This window comes from Branchiostoma floridae, chromosome 8, assembly GCF_000003815.2.
Source record: "Branchiostoma floridae strain S238N-H82 chromosome 8, Bfl_VNyyK, whole genome shotgun sequence".
Lineage (NCBI taxonomy): Eukaryota > Metazoa > Chordata > Leptocardii > Amphioxiformes > Branchiostomatidae > Branchiostoma > Branchiostoma floridae.
In genome coordinates, this window is record NC_049986.1 from 5,978,428 (window position 1) to 6,003,587 (window position 25,160).

The 25,160-nt window shown below is 39.6% G+C and overlaps 3 protein-coding genes across 3 annotated transcripts in view; 2 read left to right on the forward strand and 1 right to left on the reverse strand.

The window, feature by feature from the left end:
• Window positions 1–5,845, reverse strand: part of LOC118420961 (lens fiber major intrinsic protein-like) — a 12,115-nt gene extending 6,270 nt beyond the window's left edge. The window contains exons 1-3 of the mRNA XM_035828063.1: window positions 5,345–5,845; window positions 2,986–3,058; window positions 1,745–1,921 (exon numbers count right to left, since the gene is read on the reverse strand). Coding sequence (XP_035683956.1) covers window positions 1,745–1,921; window positions 2,986–3,058; window positions 5,345–5,736 — 642 coding nt within the window. The 5' untranslated portion in view covers window positions 5,737–5,845. The remainder of the gene's footprint in view (window positions 1–1,744; window positions 1,922–2,985; window positions 3,059–5,344) is intronic.
• A 4,943-nt stretch (window positions 5,846–10,788) lies between these two features.
• Window positions 10,789–15,136, forward strand: LOC118421579. The gene is made up of 6 exons (XM_035828926.1): window positions 10,789–10,888; window positions 12,407–12,495; window positions 12,640–12,797; window positions 13,414–13,546; window positions 14,313–14,485; window positions 14,922–15,136. The coding sequence occupies exons 2-5, from the start codon at window positions 12,437–12,439 to the stop codon at window positions 14,314–14,316; spliced, it is 354 nt and encodes a 117-aa protein (XP_035684819.1). The 5' UTR covers window positions 10,789–10,888; window positions 12,407–12,436; the 3' UTR covers window positions 14,317–14,485; window positions 14,922–15,136.
• Window positions 15,137–16,521: 1,385 nt separating this feature from the next.
• Window positions 16,522–24,237, forward strand: LOC118421301. The gene is made up of 12 exons (XM_035828534.1): window positions 16,522–16,639; window positions 16,916–17,126; window positions 17,431–17,592; window positions 18,327–18,469; window positions 18,682–18,789; window positions 19,179–19,322; window positions 19,772–19,846; window positions 20,261–20,402; window positions 21,267–21,415; window positions 21,940–22,056; window positions 22,557–22,682; window positions 23,988–24,237. The coding sequence occupies exons 1-12, from the start codon at window positions 16,523–16,525 to the stop codon at window positions 24,087–24,089; spliced, it is 1,596 nt and encodes a 531-aa protein (XP_035684427.1). The 5' UTR covers window position 16,522; the 3' UTR covers window positions 24,090–24,237.
• The last annotated feature ends 923 nt before the right edge of the window (window positions 24,238–25,160 follow it).

A 25,160-nucleotide genomic window follows, 5' to 3' on the forward strand; every position in this document is an offset into this window, starting at 1 on the left:
CCACGCAAAGACGCAGAATTCACAATACCAACTCAACTGAAGAATTTGAAAATTGTGACTGGCACGTTGATTGGCCGAAGGTTTGACCCTATAATTGTGCGAGGAGAAATTCTATTGGCTTTTTCTGAAGAATTTGCATGGGCACAGACACAAAGAGCTGTGAACTACCGCTAGTACCAGCCATGATGTCTATTGTTACAATCACGTCAAGGAGGTTGTTTGAGCTGCCTGATTACCCGTATTTCACTTCACAGTAAAACAATACCTGCCAAGAAAGATGTGAAACATGCCGCTGTGATTATCAACAGCTTGAAACATCGGTAGAAATTTAACGTTCAACGTTGTCATTTAGTTTGTACAATCAAGAACATAACCCGGGACAAAAAATTAGTACATCGAGTCAAGGAGGTTATATCTTAACATAGATCATTTCACTCAGTTTGTGCGTCGACAGTAGCCAAAGTTAGAGACAGTAACCAAGAAAATGGACTGTATTTTGTCCCGTGTTCTCTCTATTCTTTTGACAAAAAGCTGCCCATAAATCAGATCGCAGTCCTATGTTTTCCCTATGTCCAACGTCGTTTCAGTTCAACTTCCTCGCTATGACGCGACAGGCACTCTATAAAAACATCGTACATCACTAGTTTACGAATTTCCCAATTAAACTTCTTTGTTTAGTTTATTTTCCTAGCTCTTCATACAAAGGGGGCAGATCACGTAACTGATTATCGCGATACACGCAGAAGTCTATTGCAGCAGTTCAGATTTATGTATGTTGAAACAGAATCTCAGTGTGAGTGCAAAATGATTAAAGAAGAAATAAGAATGATTCAATGAACGCTGGGTGTTTGTGGCCTTTGTCTGCGCTAGACAATGCAATACACATCCGGCTAACGAACTGCTGTTTATGTAATGAAAATGACGAGTTTGTTTAAGCAAGGAAGTTGAAACCTCCTTGGTTTAAGACATACTTTCCTATTTATAAGCCAAGATCTATCCCTAGCATTTATTTCTTTCCGACATGTAGAAATGAATATGAATGGCCCGTTCAATACGCGCCGACCGTAGGATTTCCAAATAAGTTGGAAATATCGGGCCAAACAAATCACAGCTTCATTAATTATGATTGTTTTTTTAGTATTTTGTAGACCTTTCTTTCTGACCTTGATTGTATTCCTAAAATTGTGGATGTCGTTTCTTTTTATAGTTGTATTTTGTTCCACTTTGTTCTGTCAGACGATGTCACGGGTAGACATACCAACCATTCAATACCCCCCGACACTCCCCCTTATTTTGTGTTTAAAATGTAAACCTCATTGCTTATTAATTGTCCAAGCATAGCCTAGGCTGGGTTGCAGGGGTAGTAGTTGCCGTAAACAGTAAACCCGCGACCCAAGCTTGGCTTTGAGAATAGGCGCCGCCACGCCTTTGTCTGCCTATTTCCCCTACACGTCTGGTGTAAGGGTCCTAGAAATTCCTGCACAAGCGCGAGTCCAGGTATGTAAGAAAAAAACAAGGACATTACACGCCGAACCAGGAAAGTCATGTACACAGCCAGGACACAGAACATTTCACAGGTGTGTAAGTCCCTTGAAACACCTGGAAATTATTGATTTCGTGCAGTGATACGCACACTGTTGGATTACAAACGAAAATGTATATTGACCGCGCAGGAACTCCATCTAGCGGTCAAATTTAAACAGCACTTCGTTTATGATAAACATATACAAAGATGTGATCTTACCCCGGCAAAGGAGGCGATGGCGATCGGCAGCCCGATGGAGAGCGAAGCGCTCCCGAGGACCTTACGATGTGGGTCGACGGTGGCGAAGATGGTGAAGACGAGGATGAACGTGAACATGATCTCAACTCCCAGGGCTTGGGCAGACGTGACGTCAGCGTTTGTCAGAAATCCAGATTCCTAAGTGAATGACATAAGTCACAATGAGACAACAAAGCAAGACATAATATGTAATTGGTATAAATGTTTAAAATAATTCTGTTTAAGCCCCATCTAAACCATTGCCCCCGTCTTACCTTGACCTCTTATTCAGCCCCCCTCCCCTCTCTACTCATAAGGTTACACATCACTAAAACTAGGGCATTTTATCTCGCTAATCATTTACTCTCTCCAACATGTACTTATCTAAAAGTACTACTAGTGTTTTCAAACTATCAAACAAGTGTGATGTACTCTAATTATATTTCTCACTCTGTCCGTCTGTCTGTCTGTCAGTCTGTCTGTCCCTTTCTCTCTCTGTCTCTCTCTCTAATGTTTTTTTTAAGTAGTGCCATCCTATAGTACATTATAGTCCCTTTTCCGCTTACTTTTTGTAAAGAAGAAAAAAAAGTTGCAAAAAATTCATAATTGATAAAAGAATGCAATGTTTTTATGAGACCGTGTAGTTATGTTACATGTAGTATACAGTCTGTTTCAACACGGGTCCGTTAGTATACATAAAATGAAGACCCAGATAAAGCTACAAGGTGACCCAAATAACACTTCTTCCTTACATCACAAGTTATCTGCCACCAAGAAATCAAGACCATGGCAAGTCCAGGTCAAAAGATTGATAGAAAACGGAAGGTATGCTGCAGTATCAAGATCACAAATCATCCTAATTTTGCTTTGACTATCGTCTTTCTATCACCGACTCAGATACAAAATATCATCATAATTCATCAAGATGTTCCCGAGTTAGGCTGACTACAGACAGAAACACATCCAAAAAACAATACTGTAAATGCAGAAATGTTCGCGGTGGATTGGTGTTCGCGGTTTTCGCGGCGGCCGCTTCACCGCGAATTTAAAACCACCGCGAATTTTTTTTCCATAACAGTAAGAGACTACAGTGGATGGTGCTACCGCGAAATTAAATCCACCGCGAAAAGTCCATTTTCCCGCTACCGCGAAATTAAATCCCCGCGAACTTAAATGCATTTACAGTATCTCTATTTTATATGGAGAAGATAAAGACGACTTACCGCCATCCCTGGTGTGGTTATTCCGATGTAGTTCCTCAGAGAGTTCCTTGCCACGGTGCTTGTGGGTGACAACCTTCAGGAAAGACAATAGTGTTTTAGTAAAGACGATGGTTCAATAGGTGGGAAAGACGTGACATAAAGATACTTGACTGTTTGATCAAGACACTAATTTAAGTCCAGGGCTTGAGGCTTAAGTTCTGCCCTATTTCACGTTTTGCACCCTGAGTAGACATCTTACACAACTGTCCTCACTTTGCTCAGGTGAAAATGAGTACTTAGCTTCGGTAGGGACACTCTCCGATAGGGCGTTGAATGGAGGTCCGTATTTAAACGTTATATATATATATGACAGTAATTTCTGGAATATTCTAAAGAATCCACCATACTAGTGACTTATCAAAAGAGCAGGGGGGCAACCTGGTGTGAATGGGTCGCCTAAATCTGTCTGAATATGCAGCTTGTATTGTTCAGTAAAAACCTGCTGTGTTATGGTTGGTTTAAGGTACTCGAAGCAGAGGTTGATTGGGAAAGGCGTGACCTTGGGGAGGGGGGTCACTGACAGAAAAAGACCAAATATAAGACAAAAATTCACGATTTTTTTCCATCGAAATCTTCTTGAAAAGTAGGTTTACGGTATACCGTACGTAAATGAGTTACAAACAGAAAAAAAATGGTTACGTTTTTTTGAAAGCGTTCATTCATGATAGAATTTTTCTAGATCTATGAAAATACAAAGACAAAGAAATACCCGTTTTTTATTCCAATATGGTGTTAGCACCGAACACAGGACAGTGTTTAGTGCATCACGGGTAATTACCCAGCTATTTACCTTGCCTCGGGTCAGAAGTAGGTTGGGTCAAATTTTCGCACGAAGGGGTACCGTAATATTCAAAATATTAGCTGTTGCAAATTTTCGCACGAAGTGACACCGTGATATCAAAGATGTTAGTTGTTTTAAATTTTGATATTCTATACTGAGGGTCTGTTTCACACGCTGGCAATCCGCGTATTGCGTATCAAAAGTTGTTTTGTTGATAAGTTTTAAAGCAAGACGGTACTTGACAGTTGATATGCGTAGAAGGTCACGTAATGTCGATTGATGCAATGCAGTGAACTTTCTAGTCTAAATCTTGAAATTTGTGCGGCCTTTTTTTTGCGGAAATTTCGCTCGCCCTCCGAAGCGAAATAACACCGCGAAAATTGTTTCTTGTGTTACAGTATTATCTCAACTTGCCACAGCGCAAAAATACTTTTTTGTTCCTGTCAAAAAACTAAGTCTCGCAATACATATCGTACATCTGTACAGCTATATTGTGGTTTAAAACTTTACATGCATTGATATCCTAGGGTTTGGAGATTACTTTAAAATTTAATTAAAAGTTCCAAAGTTCTTTAACCCACAGAAAGCACAGAATTCATTTGACGTGACGGGCGAATTGTCCAATTTACTTTGCTATCACTCTAGATGCCATGTGAGTCACTATGACATAAAGGTGTGCCGGCATTCTCCTTTAAAATCCCATAATAAGGAATGTAAGTATAGCTGCACCTATTCAGAAGTTGTTCCAAAATCATTATCTTCATTACAACATAATTATCTCAAATCCATTCAGAGTTACCCAATCATAGGCAAGTAATGGAAAGGTACTCATCATAAATGCAATGTTTTAGGCTACAAAAAATACCATTCTGGAATTTACTCTCAGATTGAAATATGTTGTTTATTTTAAGCACAGTGCAAGATTTTGTCTAATTTGTTTTCTATGATACATTGAATTACTGAACGCTTTTGAAGTTTTTTTTTCTCCAATAGAATTCTCTTTCTGTTTAATTTAAACAAGATGCAACTAGTTATATTAGCCTTGTCTGAAAGCTTTTGTAGATATGTATAAGGCATTGGACATATGGTTCTCTATTTTCGCGCCATTGTTGATGACGATTGTAAAAACTGTAAAGAATGTTGGGTGTGGTTGATATCAGTGCCACCCACACGAGACCCACCTTTAGAGGCCACTCCAATACTCCATTTCAACACCTATGGTAAAAAAATTACTTTGTTTCGAAGACAGTTGCAATAACTTCAAATTTCCTTCTACATAATCTGTTCCGTTGATAATATCTTGTGTCAGACATTTACAAAACACAACAATGCAGTCCGCCATTTTCTTTACACCTTTTACGAGTTTCCTATTGCACTTCTACAGAAACACCCCCCCCCCCCCTCCGTTGAATGTACCTGAGGCTTCAACCAGTACGTATAAAAACGGCTGTCCTTAGAATGTACAGCTAAAGACTGGAACTTTCTGACTTGCCTGATCGTTGTTGTTGTCTCACGGTATGGCATGTTTCTTCCACTTACCCGTACATAATGGCCGCCCCAGCGATCCCGCCAACCACCTGCGCACACAGGTACAGGAACGCCCGGAGAATGGTGATCTTCTGACCGATGACCATGCCGATGGTCACCGCTGGGTTGAAGTGACCACCGCTGTTGAGTCCGAACATCTGGACCATGGTGGCGTAAGCCAGCCCGGACGCCAGACCAATGATGATAGGGCTGACCTGATCATGCGGGAAGTCAGTTGGCGTGCTGGCGTAAGTTGTTACCCCGTTGTACACAGCGACGATGACATGGGCTCCGCACACTACAAACACGTACAGCATCGTGCCCAGAAACTCGGCAAAAATGGCCCTCCAAAAGTCCAAATCCATCTTCTCATACAACAGGTTCCTTCCCCTGTACCTAGCCATGTTTTATCCGCGTTTATTCAGTCCTCGGTTGCAAGACAAAAACGTCCACCTAAAATGGCTGTCTGCGATGACTCGTATGAGTTGGCTGGTGTCTTATAATAATGGGCGTTTGTCTATTAAGGGTGCGACCTTGTCCAACTGGTTCGGCAAGTGTCCCTTTTGTGCCTCACAGCGTTACAGTAATCCACCGCAAGGCGTAACTACAGTTGAACACTATTATCCTCTGTAGTCAGACACGAAGACAAGCTTTAACTGGTGTAAACCCAAATCAGTACCACACTTTGAGGTCTATAAATTAAAGAAAAAAATTGAGGTTATACGACATAATAGCCTGATCTAACGTTATGATAACTCAAACGCATACGATCCACATATATATTATTCAATATAATGTAAACATCACAACAAAAAGCTACATACTTCTTTGCGCGCTGATAAGAAATGCAAAGAATACTTGACTGCATCTCTCATCTCAAAGCTCATTAAAGATTCAAAATTTAGGGGTGGGTCACAGGGCGGTGGCAAGGACATACTCAAGAACAAAACTCGGTCTTTGTAAGTCACCGAAAAAAATTCTATAGAAAGCCATATATAAACTCATACTGATTATTATGAACGGAACGATATATGCATATACCTGGAATGTGATTCATTCATTCACTATTAGATAATCCAGAAATTTCCAAAAGAAATAAATATAATTTCTTACCTTTATAATTTTCGTTTGACAGACAACGACCTGTTTCTCATAAATATTTAAAAACATAGAACAATTGAATGGCTTTTATTTCTTTATAAATTATTCAATGGTATTTATCTCTCGAGAGGTGACGCCTTGGTGTCAGCCGCCATTGCTCGAAATGGACGATGGGAGATACCACACAAGCCCTTCCCTCCTACGTCATCGTGACCTTTGACCTTCCTCCAGGGCTCGTTTTAACGAATGTTGCCTTACAAGGATCGAAGTGTCACCTTTGAATGATAGGGATGATTATCTAACAATAGATAATAGTCTCCTTTTCACGGACAGGGATTGGTCTTTAACAATTCTTTCGGGAGGGTGGAATTTGAAATATCCTACGTAATGCATCACTTTGAATCGAGAGAGATTATTTTCAATAGTATCTCCAAAATCCTTTTCGTAAGTGGTAGGCGTATCTATGGTGCGCCTGACAGAATTATTAGCGTTAAAACTAGAGATAAATATAAATATTTCGGATTGTTTAAAGCAACAGTGAAAATTAAGATTTAGCTGTTCTTGATTTTACAGTTCCTCTAACAATAAACTTCATAAACATTTTCTACCATTTCTAATTTAGATGCTTTTGATAAAACTGTTTGAGAGAAAATTTCTTGATAGTGTAAACATATATTTCTCTCGAGGTATCTGGATCATATCATTGCATTGAATCGCCATATTCGTCGTTCGATCGCCATACGTATATTAAAGATCGCACAAAGATTGTAAGCTGAAGGAAGTAACTGGATTTTCGGGCTTATGTCGTACTAAAGTCTATTATCTTTTAAATCCTTGTTATTGAATACTAGTATTATATATTGTCAATTCGTAATACGTCCAATTACGAATGTAATTGCGCCACCAATTTCTTAAGGCACTGTCCGTGCAATCGTTGTATGTAAGATCGCTATCATAGGGCGCTTGGGACAACAATAAATGTGTCCTGCAAATTTTACTTGTCTTACTGCACAAAATTCCTGCCATAGATCCTTATAGGTGCTTAATTCTGTCACAATCTGCTTGAAACTCCTATGGCATCAAAATTGTACTACGACCGCATGGTATACGTTGGCCACGCCCTTAATCGGGCAGAGGCGTCACCCAATGGTGATAGAGGAGATAAGCCAACAAAAGAAAATCCACCATTCCAAGGTCGGAGATAAGTCGCTTTACTTTAGAACGAAATTTGAAATATTTTACACAATGCGGTAGTCGTTTGGTTACTTTTGTGACGACGTTTTTTTTTCAAACATGGAGTTACGAACAGAAATGCATCGTTTAAAATCAGGAATCACTCTCTAGATGGGATTCGAGTATAAAGTTGTTAACAATTTGACTTCACCTAATCTTTTTTTTTATTTTTAGTTACCCAACAATGACATAAAAAAGTCTTGAAACGTAAACTAGATTTTTAAGGCTAAAATTGAATTTTCTGACATTCCATACTTGATCTGTATCACTGTGTAGTTGGCGGGAAAGTTGAGGGCCAAACACTGCACTTTGTGTAGAGATACCAAATTGAAGTTATAGCTATTATCGTTGCCATTTCCTATCAAAGCATACCTGCAATGCCATGTACTATGATATGTTCTCTATGTCATATAATAAAATCAAGCAGTCTTATGAAGGACCGAGGTAACCATTACAATGTGTTGGCCATATAAAAACTTACAGGCATTTCTAACTGCGATTTCATCTAAAAATGAAGGTGTTATTTACTTATACCCCGAGGCAGAGTGACCTCAGCTTCCTTACAAACGTATGTTACGTGCATATGTGCACGTCTCATGTTAAAACACACCCTCTTGTGTTTATCAAAGCACAGAAGTGTGAGCTATCTTTATTTATATACCCCCAGCTTCACTTTCTATTAGAATTAGAACGTAGTAGCGTTTTCTACATAAATCCTGTCTCTTCATGTTTTTGTACCTCCTTTTTACCCACATTTGTGGCCTTCAGTGATCGGGATCCAGGGCGGTTACTATAACTGCATTCAATTTCGCGGTAGCGGGAAAATGGAGTTTTCTCGGTGGGTTTTAAGTTCGCGGTAGCGCCATTTACTGTAGTCACATACTATAATGGATACATGTTCGCGGTGGTTTTAAGTTTGCGGTGAAATGGCCACCGCGAACATAAAACTAACGCGGACATTTCTGCACTTGCAGTATTATCGGGAGGGGATGGGGGTAGAAACTTTCTTTAGCCGCGAATGTAGTATTTGGGTCTAGCAGAAAGGCGCAGACACTACGCATTGCCTCAAGAAACTGGCTCAGATGTTTAAGAACGTTATTAAGCGCACCACCCCCACCCCACCCCACCCCACCCCACCCCACCCAACAGTAAACACCAACGCACGTGGAAGGTGGCAAAGGAGGGCCATTTTCTTTCTAATTGAGCACAAATGGCGTCGTCAAATTCAATAATTCCAAAATTTCTGATTTTTGTTACTCCTGTGATACATAGCATTTGGGTCGGTCATTGTTCTTTTCTTTTTTTCACCAGCTAACTACGTCAATTTTCTTGAACAACTGAAAATTCCGTGAACCAAACAATTTAATTTGAATGACTTTATCTCGACAAAAGAAAGTCCTTGCCCTAAATAAGCTGTAAATCGGGCCGACTCCGGAGTCTTCTCGGCCTAGTGTTAGCACTTCAACCGCCTTGACACTAAACCTACCCCAATATTTTTTTTCGGGCAAGAAAAAGCGGCAGGTTAGTGAATTTGAACTAGTCGGGCTACATTGTCAAGTCAGTTGTATTAATTTACTTATACCGAACCACCGAACCTTCCTTGGGGGTGACTGATTACCAGGCTATGTCTCAACCAGTAAATCCCCTCTCTCTCTCTCTCTCGCATATAGCAGATCACGAGCTTCGACCTTCTCCAAAATATGGTTGCGTTTTGTAGTCTCCAGCAAGGTCATTTGTTGCTTGCAGTTCGTCGGCGTGGTTGCCTTTGTCTTTAACAGTCGTCGACTTGGAATTCTGAAAAATCAAACTCAGGAATTTGTTATTCTCCCATGATTTTACTGGGAAGCGAACTGCAGCTAGAATAGGGTCAATTTCCAGTCAATCCTATCGAAGGATCAACCTTGATTTGGAGAGGTCGAGAGAGAAATGTTTGGAATGTCCTGAATGTGCACGTGTGACCTGGGCTTATTACGACGCTTTTAATGTGACGTCATAACCGCGAAGGCATGGCTTTACCAGTCTCGGTTGGCGAACCACACTAACACGGGGTCAGGTATTACTTATACCAGCCTGGATCGGTTTTAGGCTATTATTCGCGCCTCATAAAAAGAATTGCGACTCAGTAATTAGTTATTATACCCCCCTCACATTAGGCTAAAACCGATCGGACGACGAGTCTGCGAGCTCTAAATTACGAGGAGGCATGACCCTGACGGGAAGGGGGGGACTCTGCCATTTCTTCGTCGGCATCAGGGCCATGCCTCCTCGTAATTTAGGAGCTCACAGACTCGTCGTCCGATCGATTTTCGCCTAATTTGAGGGGGGGGGGTATAAGGACGAGGCGCTAAAACGCCTAAAATTAAAAATGATTAATTGACGCCGACCACTCACTCGGGGGCATCTTTTATGGTTATTAATATGTATAAATCTGAGAGATAACAGGAATTGATAGTTCATTTGCCCGATGGCAACAAGTAGTTGACCGTTGATGGGTCTCCTAATGATGGCACATACGCAGGTGTACTAGGCCCCCTGGCAGAACATGGAGAAACTGCACTGTACATACACTTGCGCTCACATGCAAACACACATTGCACACGCAGGCACAGACAAACGCACACTCACACACACATACACATACACAGCGAGGGCGCGCGCGCACACACACACACGCACGCACGCACGCACACACACACATCCAGAGAGAGAAAGACAGAGGTAGGGAGGGGTAGAGAAGACCAAAACGTCAAGACAATAGCACGTCAGCTACATGTAGTTCTGCACGTACTAGATTATACAGATAAAACTCACTACAAACGAAAATTAATCACCACTTGCAAGCGCGACTTTGTCCAAGTAAACTTAGATGGTCTTCTTTATATTTAATATTTGATACTAGTGAATATCAAGTAAAAACTGATAAATACAGATATTTACAGAGCAAAGGGAGCTGTTTAATCCTACGCAACATTACGAGGACTAATTACGAAGAGACATATATCTATTTGTTTATCACGGCTGATGTTTTCTCATTTTGTCAACCATTAACTATAACGCTAAACAGCCATCACATGCTAGTCAACAATAAGAAGATGACAACACAGTAACAGTCCGTACAGAGTATCTGTACATGTGCTGTTTGCTCCTCTGGTCTTGTATCTGCTTTGCGTCTTCCAAAAAAAAAAGGACTGTATAGAGGTCGTTTCGTAGAAGTTCGGAAAGGTATGCTCGTCTATCTCTCTATACTGTGTGTTTTTTTGTCATCTAAGCGTACAAACATTTTTGATTGTTTACGACTTGTGATTCGTGTGAAGAAAATTGCGCTTGGCACCGTAAGACTAATAATGATGGTGTTACTAATATTTCATCAAGGCCTCCTTAAAAATGTCTAAAATACGGTATATCTAAAGTGTTGAAACCTTCAGGATTACACATGCTGTTTTCAGTACGTATACATCTCGTTTGACTCTAAATTTGTTTTTAGTTTTTTTGGGGGGGTTGGACGGTCTTTAGATACCCGGTACAATCATATAAGGACTGAATACAGACGTTTAGGGGAATAAGTCATCATTTTTCTTAGCACTTTGAACGAAACATCCACTATCTTTCTTCAGTGACACTAGCACTGACAAAAGATAGTGGATGCTATCGGAAACGTCTGACCGTTTCCAAAACCATATCCAGTTGCTTGAGTAACTGCTTATGGCATAGCTATTGTCTCACTTTTACGTAAAATACTTTTAAGTTGACCTGGGCACCTCTCGTCCCAATTGTCTTTTCTTTCAATTGCTTACAAAATGTTATATGTAAATATAACCTGCGCCTGTCAATATTGGCTATAGCAGCCTACTGTGACGAAATAATTGCGATTATATGAGTTACCTGAACTTTATTTTTCTACAGACCTTAGCTTGAAGTTTATTCTTGTTGGAACATGGAAATTCAATCCATAGACCAGATTTTTTGGCAAAGCCGTAATTCATCTTTTGATGCATGGCATGCTGTTACTTATTTTGATAAATCATTGCACGTCATCTTATCTCTATGTAACGTCTTATCATTGTTGAGGGAGTCAGTAAGGGGTCGCCGTAAGATAAAGAGGACAATACGTGATTGAGTGTTGGCACATGTGATTACTGTATCTTCGTAAACAAAATGCATTATGTGCGTGCCCTACATTATATGTAAAAAACCTAGACCTTTCTTCTTCTTGTTAAAACAGAGGTTTTACGTTAGAGGGATATGTCGCCTTATTACATTGAATTGTCCATAACGACGTTTTTAATTGTGGCATTGTGGTAACGGTGACAGTTACCATGGCGACTGTAACTATGACAACATTTTGACAGCATTCAACAACCCATCTAGGTCATGATACCAGGGGTACCTGAATCTTTCTTACAGAATTTTTTAAATTAGTATGAATCCCATTTGGGTATGCGTTGTATGCGTGAACGTATCTTTTTATAACATTCGTTCCCTTTCTCGATCCCTGTTAAGCTAAAAATGCATCTGTATAAATTTCATAAAACCTGTAGCATTGTTTTGGCTCGATTCATCATGTGCGGCTCCACCTAGCTCCTACTGCCTTCGTTTCTATAATCCACCTGCTTTGTCGGCACCATTTGTACTCCAGGCAAACATGCTTGTCCTGCTCACTCCTGTTTTAACACCAAGTATACTGAGTGGAAAAAATCAGCACTGAGAGCTAGAGGACAAAAATAACATTTTATTTGACAGGTACCCTGGCATCGAAGACTACTTCTCACCATGGAAAGATTTCTGTTGATGGTAGTCGTGGCGGTCACTCTGCTAGGCCATGCCCAATGGTAAGTTGAATCTTGATATCGAAAATTAATACGCACGTGAATGCATCCATACATAGTTTTATCCTTCCATAACCTTTTGGATAAACATTACAAAAAGGAACAAACTTTATGATATTTTTTCTACATTTTACACTCTATATGCAGCCAACTTCGTGAACTGTGCAGTCTCGGACAATACAACGTGACTCAGATTCCCGGATTCGTCATCGCGTCCACAACGGTGTTCGCTTCTTCAGTCGTGAACGCCACACAGCAGGCGGACTGGAAAATCATCAACTACTTCAAGGGAGCAAACGACAAAAGTTAGTCTTTTGGAATGTGTGTGGATGTTATACAGGTCGCTTTGCCACAATGTCAGTTCGCCAATTTAAGTTCCCCACAAGTGTTGCAAGTTGGCAAGTGTTGTTGCCTTGTTGCGAAGCGACATACCTTATGGCCAAATGACGTTGGCGAACTGACATTGTGGCAAAACGACCTGTTACCCTTCGGAATAAGGCAAAGATTTTGAAAATTTTACATTATATAATCGATCAATGCTAATGTTTAAAGTAATGAAAACTAAGGCATGTGTTAAAAGTCACATTACCTAACATCGCAAAAAGCTGCTGACCTAAGGTGTTTGTGTGTGTGTGTGTGGGGGGGGGTGGGGTGGGGGGGGTGGGGGGGGTGGTGCTAGTAACATACAGACTTTCAATACAGGTGTATTGACATTTTGTGGTAATTGTCATCCTTATTTGCATTTGTATGTATACGACTGGTGCATAAACTAAATAAATGAATGAGTACTTTGATTATGGGACTCACAATCTTGCCTTATTGTAATATAAACGACTTGATTGATGCCATACATTTAAATTTCATTCACAAACAGTTTGTTACGACAATAATAACTTTGACATTCTAACTGCTCTTTCCTAGACCTGAAAATGGACCTCCCAGGTACTTTTGTAACGCAGACCTACATCAGTTCTGCACCTGTACGGGAGGTGACTGTCGGCGCCTTTATACCCAGGAACCTGTGGGACACCCGCCTGCACCGACTGATGACGAGGTATGTTTATTTATTTATTTATTTATTTGTTTGCTTGGCTGTCCAGGATGCACAGCCAAGGGTGCACAACTAGCCCCTGGCTATTACAAAGGGCTAGCGCTGCTGACAAAAACAGAAACAAAACAAACGAGCAGGATAAGTATAATTAAGAAACGATTATTTTTGCTTAACTTGTTTTAAGGAATGTAATTCTTTGGCACATTTAATAAGGCATTTATAATGCACTTTGCCATGCCAAGAACCAATAAAGCTGAATCTGAACCTGTTTTCGTTTTGGTGCGTATTACTATGTTTGTTTATGTTTACCTAACATGAAGCTGTAAATGGATACTTGATGCGTAAGCAGCAGTTCCCAAATGGAAGAAACCTTAGGCCCTCGAGCTGGTTTTTACTTAACAACCTCAGGGCTTATGCTCGAGAGCAACGACACTGGATATGAAGGATTTCAAACTGTTACTTAGTACCTGTTTTGCATAATCATTGGGAAAATGGTATGGCTCTTTCTTGGTAGATGATTCATACATGAGTACTTGTGACAAATGTTGATTTGATGAAGGTAAATGTTATTGTACATTGTCTATGACATAATTGATGAGGACACGGTTTTCGGTGCTAATATTTCGTCTGTAGGATCGGAATGATTAGTGTGCCATCTCTGATTGCCTTTTTACCCTAGGCATATCTTTGTGGACGGTGTTTTTTTCACATTATATGCTAATACTACATTCGTTCTAAAACATTTTCATTTATTGTTTCTTCAACGTAGGTAGTTATTGACGTTGTACCGAGCGCCATCATGTACGGAAGGATGATTCAGGGACAAAAGCTGGGGGTTACTCCTGACAAGGAGGCGGCCGAGTTGTTTTCCATCCTCAAGGAGCAGAAAGAACCCGTCTGGTCCGAAGATGACTACTATTACTACTTGCGTCCTTTGGGAAGGTAAGTGGTTTTCAACTGTAGGATAAAAATGATACTAACTTTTGTGTCAGTTCATTGCTTTCATCTTATTTAAGGCGTATTTGCATACATTTTTTAATTGAAGTCGAAATAGATAAGTACATTAATTTTGCTGTCTCATTGAAAAGTTGAAAATCCAACTATCCTTTTTCATTAAAAAAAGTGAAGGTTGGTGCATTTCTTGACTTTCTGTTGATCTCTTTTTTCGACGTATAACATGTCATTGTTAGAATTACCATTTAACTACATTTGAACCTGAGGAGCTAGAAAATGTAGATATGTGGATTTCTTGTCTTAGATAATGTGCTAAAATAAATTGAGAAGGAAAGCTACATGTTTTCTGTCCCTGGCGAATCCCATGTTATGACATGTCATTTAAGTATGATGTTTAACAAAGATGATATTTCTTATCCCTTAGTGATGTTAGTGATCTTAAGGATGGCTGGGAAGATTTTGGAGGAGCTTTACTCATCTTCGCTAGTAATGAGAAAGTCCAGAACTACTACAAGTTTGCTGAAGGCGCCGTTAAGAGCCAGTCGCGACTGCCAAAGTGTCTCAGGGGAAGGGAAATCACCTGGCCCAAACCTGTGGTATCTTCAAATGTAGGGGCTGGAAGGAATTCATGTCGGCAGAATTTCTGCAAAGGTATGTTCCGTACTGATAATTGTATTAGGGGAGATGGTAGATTTTTGAATGCTGCTTTTGTTTACCTTAAACCTATAATAATAGTTTCTCAGTCAACTGGAGTTTTGGGGAGGTTGTGCCAATGCTAATGGTTTTGTAGACACAACCTTTGATATCAATGCCCAACTATAATAAAGCCTCAGTGTATTGTTATTTTAAAAATTGAAATGAAATTATTCGTCGTATGATATGAAAGAATTTTGCAAAACATAGGATTGCTGACAATTTACAAATCATAAACTGAACTTTGCTTTTAAATAAAGCCTATCTATTTCTACCTAATTACCTATCTTACTAGATCTATCTTTATCTATCTATCTATCTATCTATCTATCTATCTATCTATCTATCTATCTATCTATCCATCTATCCAAATATCTATCTATCTATCTATATTGATCTCTCTCTCTCTTATTTGTCTGACATTTTCCATGCTATAGAGGCAATGTGCACTATAAAATCAATGTATTTCAATCTCTCTATCTTTTTAGATGAATCCCATGAGCATAAAGGCAAAGTAAGACCTCCTCCCTGCTATTTCCCGTTCATCGTGGATGGTGAGATCTTCCACAACTGCACCTACCACAAGTCACATCGCCCGTGGTGTGCCTGGGATGCCGTGTTCGCCGCCGGCCACTGGTCCTACTGTGACCAAGGTAATTGTTTTTTTTTTCAATTTACTTAAAGTTCACCACAAAACAAGGCTCATGAAGCAACTCATGCGTTTTAGGTTACATCGCTTGATTCTGAAGAAAGATGTTTGGTGAACCTTGTCTTGAAAAGTTTTGAATTATACCAAACGGGGAAGCCATTCCATGGAAATTTGTTTCATAACGAAACGATGTAGTTCTAGGAAAGAAGCCGTCAGCGTGGAACTTTCTCCTTGGAGGTGGATTATGAGAAAACTCAGATGTTTTACATCGGAATCTGTAGAAATAATGAAAATTATTCCGTTCAGTAAAATAAAACATCACTTCCATCTATTCAATTATTTGTCAATGTCACTGCGTTGAACAAATACAGCGAAAGCTAATTAAATATTGAATAATACAACCTGCATTACACGATAACTTATCACAAACAAAAATAACCTATCAAATGTTGAAAGCCGATAATTTAACCAAATAACTAATTAGATTTTTTGGTAAATTAAATCCATATTAATACTGATCATAATGTTTCTTTGTAATTTTTTCAATAACAATAAGAATACACAGTTGTATCGACATCATATTGCACATGCCTTTTAATTTCATATTTATTTAAATTCCAATGCCAGTAAGTATCAAAGCTCAATAAGCTCAAAAATGCATTTTGTTACCGAATACAGATAACATGGGAGTGAAGAGGTTTGATGGCGTCATAACGATGACAAACATGACGTTTTCCCGAGACCTGAATGACAGTAGTACGACAGCCTTTAAGGAACTTGCCACGAGATTGGAAACTGAGGTACACATGACATGTATGCGTTTGTTTCTGTGTGCTGGGTGTGAGTTGTGGTGTGTGTGTGCGTGTGTGTGTTTGTCTATGTATATGTGTGCATATGTGCATGTTTGAAAGTTTTTTTTTTAGTATATTTGGTCTGTTTGTGATTTTTCTGGCTTTGTGTCTGGTCGTGTTGAATTAATATAAGATGAAACAGTAAACGTGAAAGATGTATGATAGCCCATTAGTCCGCAAAAATGACATCAATTTATGTGAACGTCCCTTGTTGTATTTTTGCAGTTGACCAAGACTTTCTCTAAGTCACTTGATGAGTTTCTAAAGCTGACCGTAACATCATTTATTGATGACAAAATCAACGTAGGATTCCACCTGACAACAGCGGGACAGACCAACGCCTCCCACATTGATGTGGCAATAAAAGAAAGCTTTAGTGTAGAGCAGGATGCTGTAGACAGCTTTGCCTTTGACTCTGCAAGCCTTCATGTAAAAGGTGAGAACATTTATGCCGGCTGTTGTATTTTTTTGGAACAAAGATCACGATTTCTTTCTTATGATTTGAAGCTTTGAGGCACATTTGTTCCCTTACAAGAAAGACAACATGTTGTGTGTTAAAGGGCACCCCAGGCAGTGTTTTCGAGTTTAAAAATGCACAACTCACAATGTTGTAAAAGCAGATAATTCTTCAGCAGCGAGCTTCCACAGCGTAGTTACATAAAAGATAGATTAATAATCGCGTTTCGGTCAAGTAACAAATTGGGTTGGGTTAGTTACAATTTTTTCCTTCCTTTCTCAAGAAAATGACGTCTTCCAAGGATTCAAACAGGAGAGAATCTGCACCTTCCCTTTTACTTACAAAGGAAAGGAATACAACCAGTGTGTGACGTCAGAATCTGACAGACCATGGTGCGCCTGGGATGCGGTTGCAGATGAAGAGCGAACCACGTTCTGTGATCAGAGTGAGAAACATTCTTACTTTTGTTAGGCCAAACAGCCATTTGAAATTCCTGGAATTCAGATATTTAGTCCGCGCATGCGCAATAGACACAAATGCTGCCAATTGAATGGTCACATATGCAGGAAATCCAAACGTCGTCTTATTCAAAGCACACAAGAAGTATAGGTCACAACGGTGACAATAACAACAACATTTCCGCTGAATTAGGGACAAACTCCCTTCCTCGAAAAATTCCGTTGAAAATCGTGAACCAGCGCCCCCTCCATATTAAAATGTTAAAAACAAGCCCCGTTCGAAGACTGTGGATATAGGAAATGGACACGATAACAGTACGTCGTAGATATTGGTCTGTGTATCAGAAACGGAAAAGGCTGTCCTTATACTTCGAAACATCGCTTCTCTCTCTTTAATGCAAGTGTGTTGTTGTTGTTATCAATAATGTTAAAATTACGTGGCGTCGGGCGTGGCGTAACTGGTAGAGCGTTCGGCTCGGAACCTAGAGGTTCTGAGTTCGATCCCCGTCGTGCCCCGCCCCGACGTTGTGCCCTTGGGAAAGGCACTTTACACGACCTTCCTCACTTCACCCAGGTGTAAAAATGGGTACCTTCTGTCTGTACCGTGTATGTGGCACTGTTAATATAAGTTACCAAAACCTGAGTGCAGTGACACATTGTCATCGTCTGTCCAAAAGCAAAGTAGAAAAAAAATAATGTTAAAGTGGTGTTTATTCTCCAGATGATAAGTTTGTCTGCACCACTGTAACATCATGTGGATACCAAAGTGCCAAAGGAAAAGGTGTAAGCAGGCTGCTGTCATACGTCAACGGTAACAACAATGGTGAGGTGGTGATGGACACAGCACGGCTGGTACTGGTGGAAGTAAGTGCGAAAGTGTACATGTAACAGATGCGGTCATAAGACGTGAAGTATTTACACATATCCTGGCACTGTTAATCAAGAAGCTTTTATCAGCTGATAAAAGCTCCTTGTGTTAATGATGTTTACAATGCGGTCCCAAACGTAAAAATGGTGATTTTAGTTTACCTTCATTTTTTTTTCAACAAATGAATTATTTCTTCTTGACTTTCCAGTCCGATATTTCTACAGTGGCGACTTCAAGCTGTAGTAAAGAGTTCGAGGTGTGCCTGTACCTACCCAGGACTCACCAAGCTAACCCACCTCGCCCAAATGATGACAAGGTGAAGCTATCACATAACTACTAGATCTTACAACAAAGTCAGTATGAAAAGGAAAGTATGACCTTTCAATAAGTGTAAGGATGTTCAACGTTGTAAGTGCGTGAGTAGCGAAATGAATGTTGGTTAGTATGTATAACGTTATATGGGTAATGTCCTTGAGACATATTAAACGAAATACGTCAGAACAGTGTTATATAAATGATGAATATGGTCGATATAGGATCAGTTTCCAACTTAGAGGCCTTCCTATTTGACATATAACCAACGATTCTTTTCGCAGCGCATGCATTCTAGGAATGTTAAACCTCCTAATTCTTAATTACGTTCCTACGTAATTGACATACAATGTATACAGTAAGTTTAATGTAGCAGTAATATTGTTGTTACAGTTGACGCTCAGACGACCGCTGAGGGGTTATAGCTACAGCATGCCTTTTGGGAAACTGCAGAACCCCGAAGAATTCCAGCGGACCATGAATTACTTCGTGGAACGGCTGGAACTATCTAAGCAGTATGGTGTTCACTTTGACAAGGTGCTGTAAGAAAATATAAATGAATAACTAAAACAATACACGCGCACACATTTGCACTAACATACGATACCGAAAAAACGTTAGTCAACGCTTTTTTCCGTATCTTATGTGTGTAAAAATGTATGCATGTGTATTGTGTCGGTTTATTTTTACGTGTAGAGTGTCATAAAGTCAATGAGATGGCAATAAACGCTAAACCTGCCGGAAAGACAGGAATTACACGTCAGAGGTTATAGAACTTGTCGTCGACAACATTTTATAATTTGGTGCATTTATAACCTGCCGTTAAATCATAAAAGGCACAAGGTATATGATTTTCCGGAGTAAGCTTAATCATTTAAATTGAAAATATTTGCTTTATTGAAACGTCACAAAATCATATCATCATCGGCAGTGGTTAGCTTAAAGAAAAGTCTTCCAAAAATGTGATAACTGTATTTATTGTTTAGAGTCGAGTGGTGATCCTGAACTTTGACAGTGGAGAAAGCGATCGTCAATACAACGAGCTGCTTTTCTTCAAAACGGTAGGCATATGGCCTGTTGTCTAGATCCGTTTATTCTAATGGGTTAGGACAGCTTCAGAATGGAGGTCCCTAAAACACGATTCTACGATTTCGTTTCAATTAACTGTATTTAATATGTCACCAAATCAACAATGCACTCGTGTACTGGTGTATCAAGATCATGTGCTAAAATGTAAACTTGACGGCACTATATAACAAGCAAATTAACAGATTCAAGCATAAACATGACAACGTGTTTCGTAGCTTGACATAACAAACAGCCGGTCCAAGTCAAGCTTTGTCATTGTATGCAGATGAATGATTTTGAAATTAGACGAGCATTCTTTTTAAATAAAACGGCTCCATTACGTAATTATATTTGATGCACCCATACACTCTCTAGATATAGATTTTAAGAAATAATTGCTTTTACAGGATAACCAACAGGAAGAACGTATTCCTGAAGAGAGGAGGCCCCCAAACGACTATCCTCCGAAGACATGTGATGACTCAGAGTGTGTCCTGTTCAAATCACATGTGGACCATGGGGAGTTTATGGAAATTCAGCTTCATGCAGGTGGATTGTTTCATTGTGTCTTATTCTTTTCGCTGAAGTTTTACTTACATATATCATTATGATAAAATAATAAATGTTGGACATGTGCCAATGTTAGAAACTTTGCTCAATAGCAATGAGCTTCTTCGATATTTTGAAAGCGTTTTCACGTTAATCATCAAAAGCTTAATGTCAATGTTTAAAAAAATCACCTCTATGCAAAAGACCACATCACTTCATAAAAATGTAGATCAAACCTTTAACGGATAATTTCCTGGTTATGATAATCATTAAATACACTAGCGAGGTATCCAAAAACTGTATGGTCTAAACAATTGAGATAGGACATTCGGAGAATTCATCAGAATGACACAAACGTAATGACATGGACTAGTTATTGTGAGTCTTTAATTAGATCTGCTTGTTACCATGCCATTAGAGTCTGCTATGATTGATTTTAAATACACTGATTTTTTTTCTAATTTTAAAAGTGGTAAAGAATCATGGGTATTTTCCATTTGTCCTTGTAATTTTTCATTCATATCATGAATGATTTCTAATATTTCTCCTCGAAGTTAGATGACATCGTTGTGGCAGTTGGGTCAACAAGGCCTGGCAAGGAAACACAGTTTATCTAACATACTTTATTTCAAGAGTCTACTCTAGTGTGATATGTTCTCGCGAGTTCTTAATACCCCCCTCACATTAGGCGAAACTCGATCGGACGACGGGTCTGCGAGCTCTAAATTACGAGGAGGCATGACCCTGCATGCCTTCTTGTAATTTAGAGCTCACAGACTCGTCGTCCGATCGATTTTCGCCTAATGTAATGGGGTATTAAGAGTATGTTATTTCTTTTCTCCCTTCTCCTACACTACTGAAAAGCCATCTGGGTATGCGCCAGAGTCAAGAAATGTCCGGGAATGACGGTAACACCGATCCGAAAGATGACGTACAATCTTATGAAGTACTACAAGGGAGAAAATGAAAGAGGAGAGAATTTGGGTGACATGGGAAAACCTTTGTTTGGCTATGTAAGTAACCTTTGGTTAGGTTTTGCAGGTGTAACAAATACATTTCTTTTTGGTCATTAAAATGCATATTTTTGGATGGTTTGAAACACATTTCTACTTTGTGATATATGTTACCGTTTGTCTGTTTGTGCGAGTGCTATGTCTATTTTGTGTGTGTGCAATAAACACGCTCGTATGTATGTGTGTGTGTGCGTACGTGCGTGTGCGTCTGTGTATGTGACGTTGTGATGTGTTTATGCGTCAATGTGATGCACTGTTGTGCGTATATCTTGTTATCTGTGTGTCAGTATGTATGCTTTTTGTGTTTGAGTGATGAATGATTTAATTTGTGTGTTTGGTGTATTTTGATGCCTACGCATATCTATTTAATGTGTATACATGCTTTGTCAGTTTGAGTTTGAGAGAGAGAGAAAGATTGTGTAAGAAGAGAGAGAGATGGTATAGGTTAATCTAAATCAGTTTCTATGAATGACGCGTCCATATATAAGAACGATAAATGACATTTGAACTATTGTCTTTAACAGCACGTATTGAAGCCAAGAAACAGTAACGAAACAAGTGAAGACCGCTGCACCACGGACCGTGCCTGCGTCCCACTCTCAGGAAATTTGACTGATATCCCCAAGCCAACAAATGATAATGTACGTATTGTCTTTTATGTTCAATTGTCTTTTGCACCAGCAGCTATTTAGGCTTAGATACAACGTCCGTTTGTAGATGATGTTTTTGCATTGCAACTGGTGGCGCCAGCATTCTCTGCCGTTCGAAATCTGACCTTCGGTTTTTGATTCCTACTCTAGTTACAACCACATTTAAGCTGATCTAAAATTGATGAGTGAAGACCGGTGTATGGAAATGTATTCTCTGTGTAATCCGTTGTATCATAACACTTGATAAAATGAGTTACCGTCCATCATATCTTATCATAGATTCACAGAAATAAGAAAAAACATGTGTACACACTACATGTATGTCCATATATAAAAACACGCGTGCATGCTATTGGGCTCTTTCAGTCGTGTTTCGTTTGGAATATGGACGATTACACCTTATTTTTTTTAATGTGCACTTCTACAGTCTTGGCCTAAAATACCTACCCAGTATGTCGCGCTTATTTTACACTGTTGTTTTTGTTTGGCAGATGTATGTGTATACCACAGAAGGCAGGCCTCAAACATATTATGTGAATTTTGTCCGTGGCCCAATCAATGGTTCTCATCAACGACTAGCTGAGCTTCTTCAGGAGAGTGGTAAAGCGTTTGACAAGGTTGGTACCCACTTCATATTTGATAAAGCCTTATTCTAAAAATAAGCGTGATAGCGTATGCATGTGCGCATGTCAAGGTCAAAGATAAAGGCCCCTTAGACATAGACAAAACACACGTGGACATGCTTAGCATTCCGACCAACCTAGGGCAGATGCATCAAACATTTAAAAATCATATTCGGGACAGGAATCGCTGGAGAGTCAAGTCTTTATCTAGCGCATGCAAAGTAATAGCAAAGTACAGAACTCTTTTGAGTGCTCAATCACGCTCCGGCAACAACGTAATGTTTTGTTGTAGGCGAAGAGAATTTTAGGATTAAGCCTCCTGATTCGCATTCGACCCAAATCTGGTGCACACATCGTTTTCGATCTTTTTTTTTTATGTTTGACGCCCAGAATAATACTTTTAACCGAGCAACAAACTTGAAAAGTAATGCATACATTGAGTATTTCAGAGACAATAAACGGCCGAGTGCGTAATACTACGTTATTCTGATCAATAACGATCTTATCAATTTTTATGATCATATTTATCTTATTAATCTAGCGATATTATTATGAACATTGTTCTTATTGATAACATTCTATTCATTATGAAGATTTTTTTCCAACTCAAACGTTTGAATATCTGACATTTTTAACTGACTGTCTGACTAAAATCAGTGTGTACGCGTACACGTGACTTTCTGTACATGTGACGTTAGCAATGGGTCAAATGTTGTCGGATTTGCCAACAGTCATTGCTGAAAAAAAGAATGTTGCGTGCCTATGGTTTTTTTATTTTTTTTAATTTTTTTTAAACAACAACAACAACAACATTATGGTACATTTGTCAACCACTAAGACTAGTGTTTGTACAGTCGAGTACTATTGCACATGGAGGGATAACATATACTGGTGTGTCTGGACGAATAACATGTGTAACTTAACATGCAGTACATGGGCAGCGAAACAGTCAGGAAAGACAAAAACATGTAGTACATTTGTCAAAATACTGGGAAACCTTAAGGAATATGTACAGTCTGTTATTACACTATGATCAAACATGGAGTAGTCTAACAATAGTGCGTGCCTATGGTTACATTATTCACTTCCGAGCACATTTTACTAATTGCTGACGTCACAGAAAATCACTTGTCCACAGTGATTTAGCTGGACAGCTAACAATGACCGAGCGCGTCGGTCAAAAATTCAAATGAGTTCAATATTTGGGGTATGGAACAGATAAGTTCTAAAACCATACCAAATCAGATGAACTTTCATTCGAATATCAATATCTTAACATTAATATTTTTCCATCAACAGCATGTCCCCGTGTATATCTCATACGACGACATGGGAACCCCAAACGGAGATCGCACCACTTACGTTGCCTACCGTAAGAAGAAGGAACTTCAAGACAACTGAGATCCTGTTTCTTCCTAGATTTAGCTGGTTTTATTGCCAACTCTTAAGTAAAATTTATCTTTAGCCTATGATTCTGTTATCAATTTGCAAATCTGTTACAACTTTGTTACTGTATGAATCAGAGCTTGAAATGTATGTCTATTTCAAAACTATGTCTATTTCAAAACTATAAAGAATCACCTAAGTAATAAGAATACTGTGTGTCTGTGCCATTTGTGTACAATAACTTTTGTAACAAGAGGGTTTATAGGATTATTTGGAATGAAAAAAAAACATAAAAAGTTCTAAACCTTGCCTGGGATTTTAGGACGTGCAACGTTTACGGTCTTCTATACCCTTATTTCTTTAAAAAGAAGCGATTTTGATAGGCTGTTACCCATGAACTCTGCATAATTAGAGCCATTTGAGGTAGTTTGAGGTGTTTATGCAGACTACCGTTGCGAAATCGCGCGTGTGCTAACGTTATCAGTGATACTATCTACACCCCGACCAATCGAATGGGGACATCCCTCGCGAATGTGCACACTCCTCTAGAAAATAGGACACTCCTTGACTTTCAAGGGGGCGCTCCTCTTGGAAAGGGGATGTTTCTCCCTCAATTAGGGGGCGCTCCTCCGGAAATGGTATGGTCATCGGGCATAGGGGACGTCCCTCCAACACCCCCGCCGGCCCGTGGAATCGGCCGCTAACCCGACAAATCCCTTTCTAGTTCATCTAAATCACAACATCCAAAACTTTAACCCCGTCAGTGCTCTCGACAAACGTCATACCTCGCCAGGTAATGATAGTTTTTTTATTAAAAATTGAGGCATGTTGGAAAAAAAGCCGCCCGCGCGGCAGAACATCACCAGTCTTCAGTGTTAAAATGGCGGCGTACCGCACGCCCGGCAAGCAAAACATCGAGTTTTAGCTTGAATATCCGCGTGCTTGTCGAGTTTTAAGGCCTCCCTCCCTAACACACGTACATGGGAGAAGTTTCTAACACGATGTCAGGCGTAGTTATCTGTTATGGCTTGTGAAAAGGCCGCGGTTTACTGGAAACGCCCGGTATTACGGCTTACCGTGGCAGAT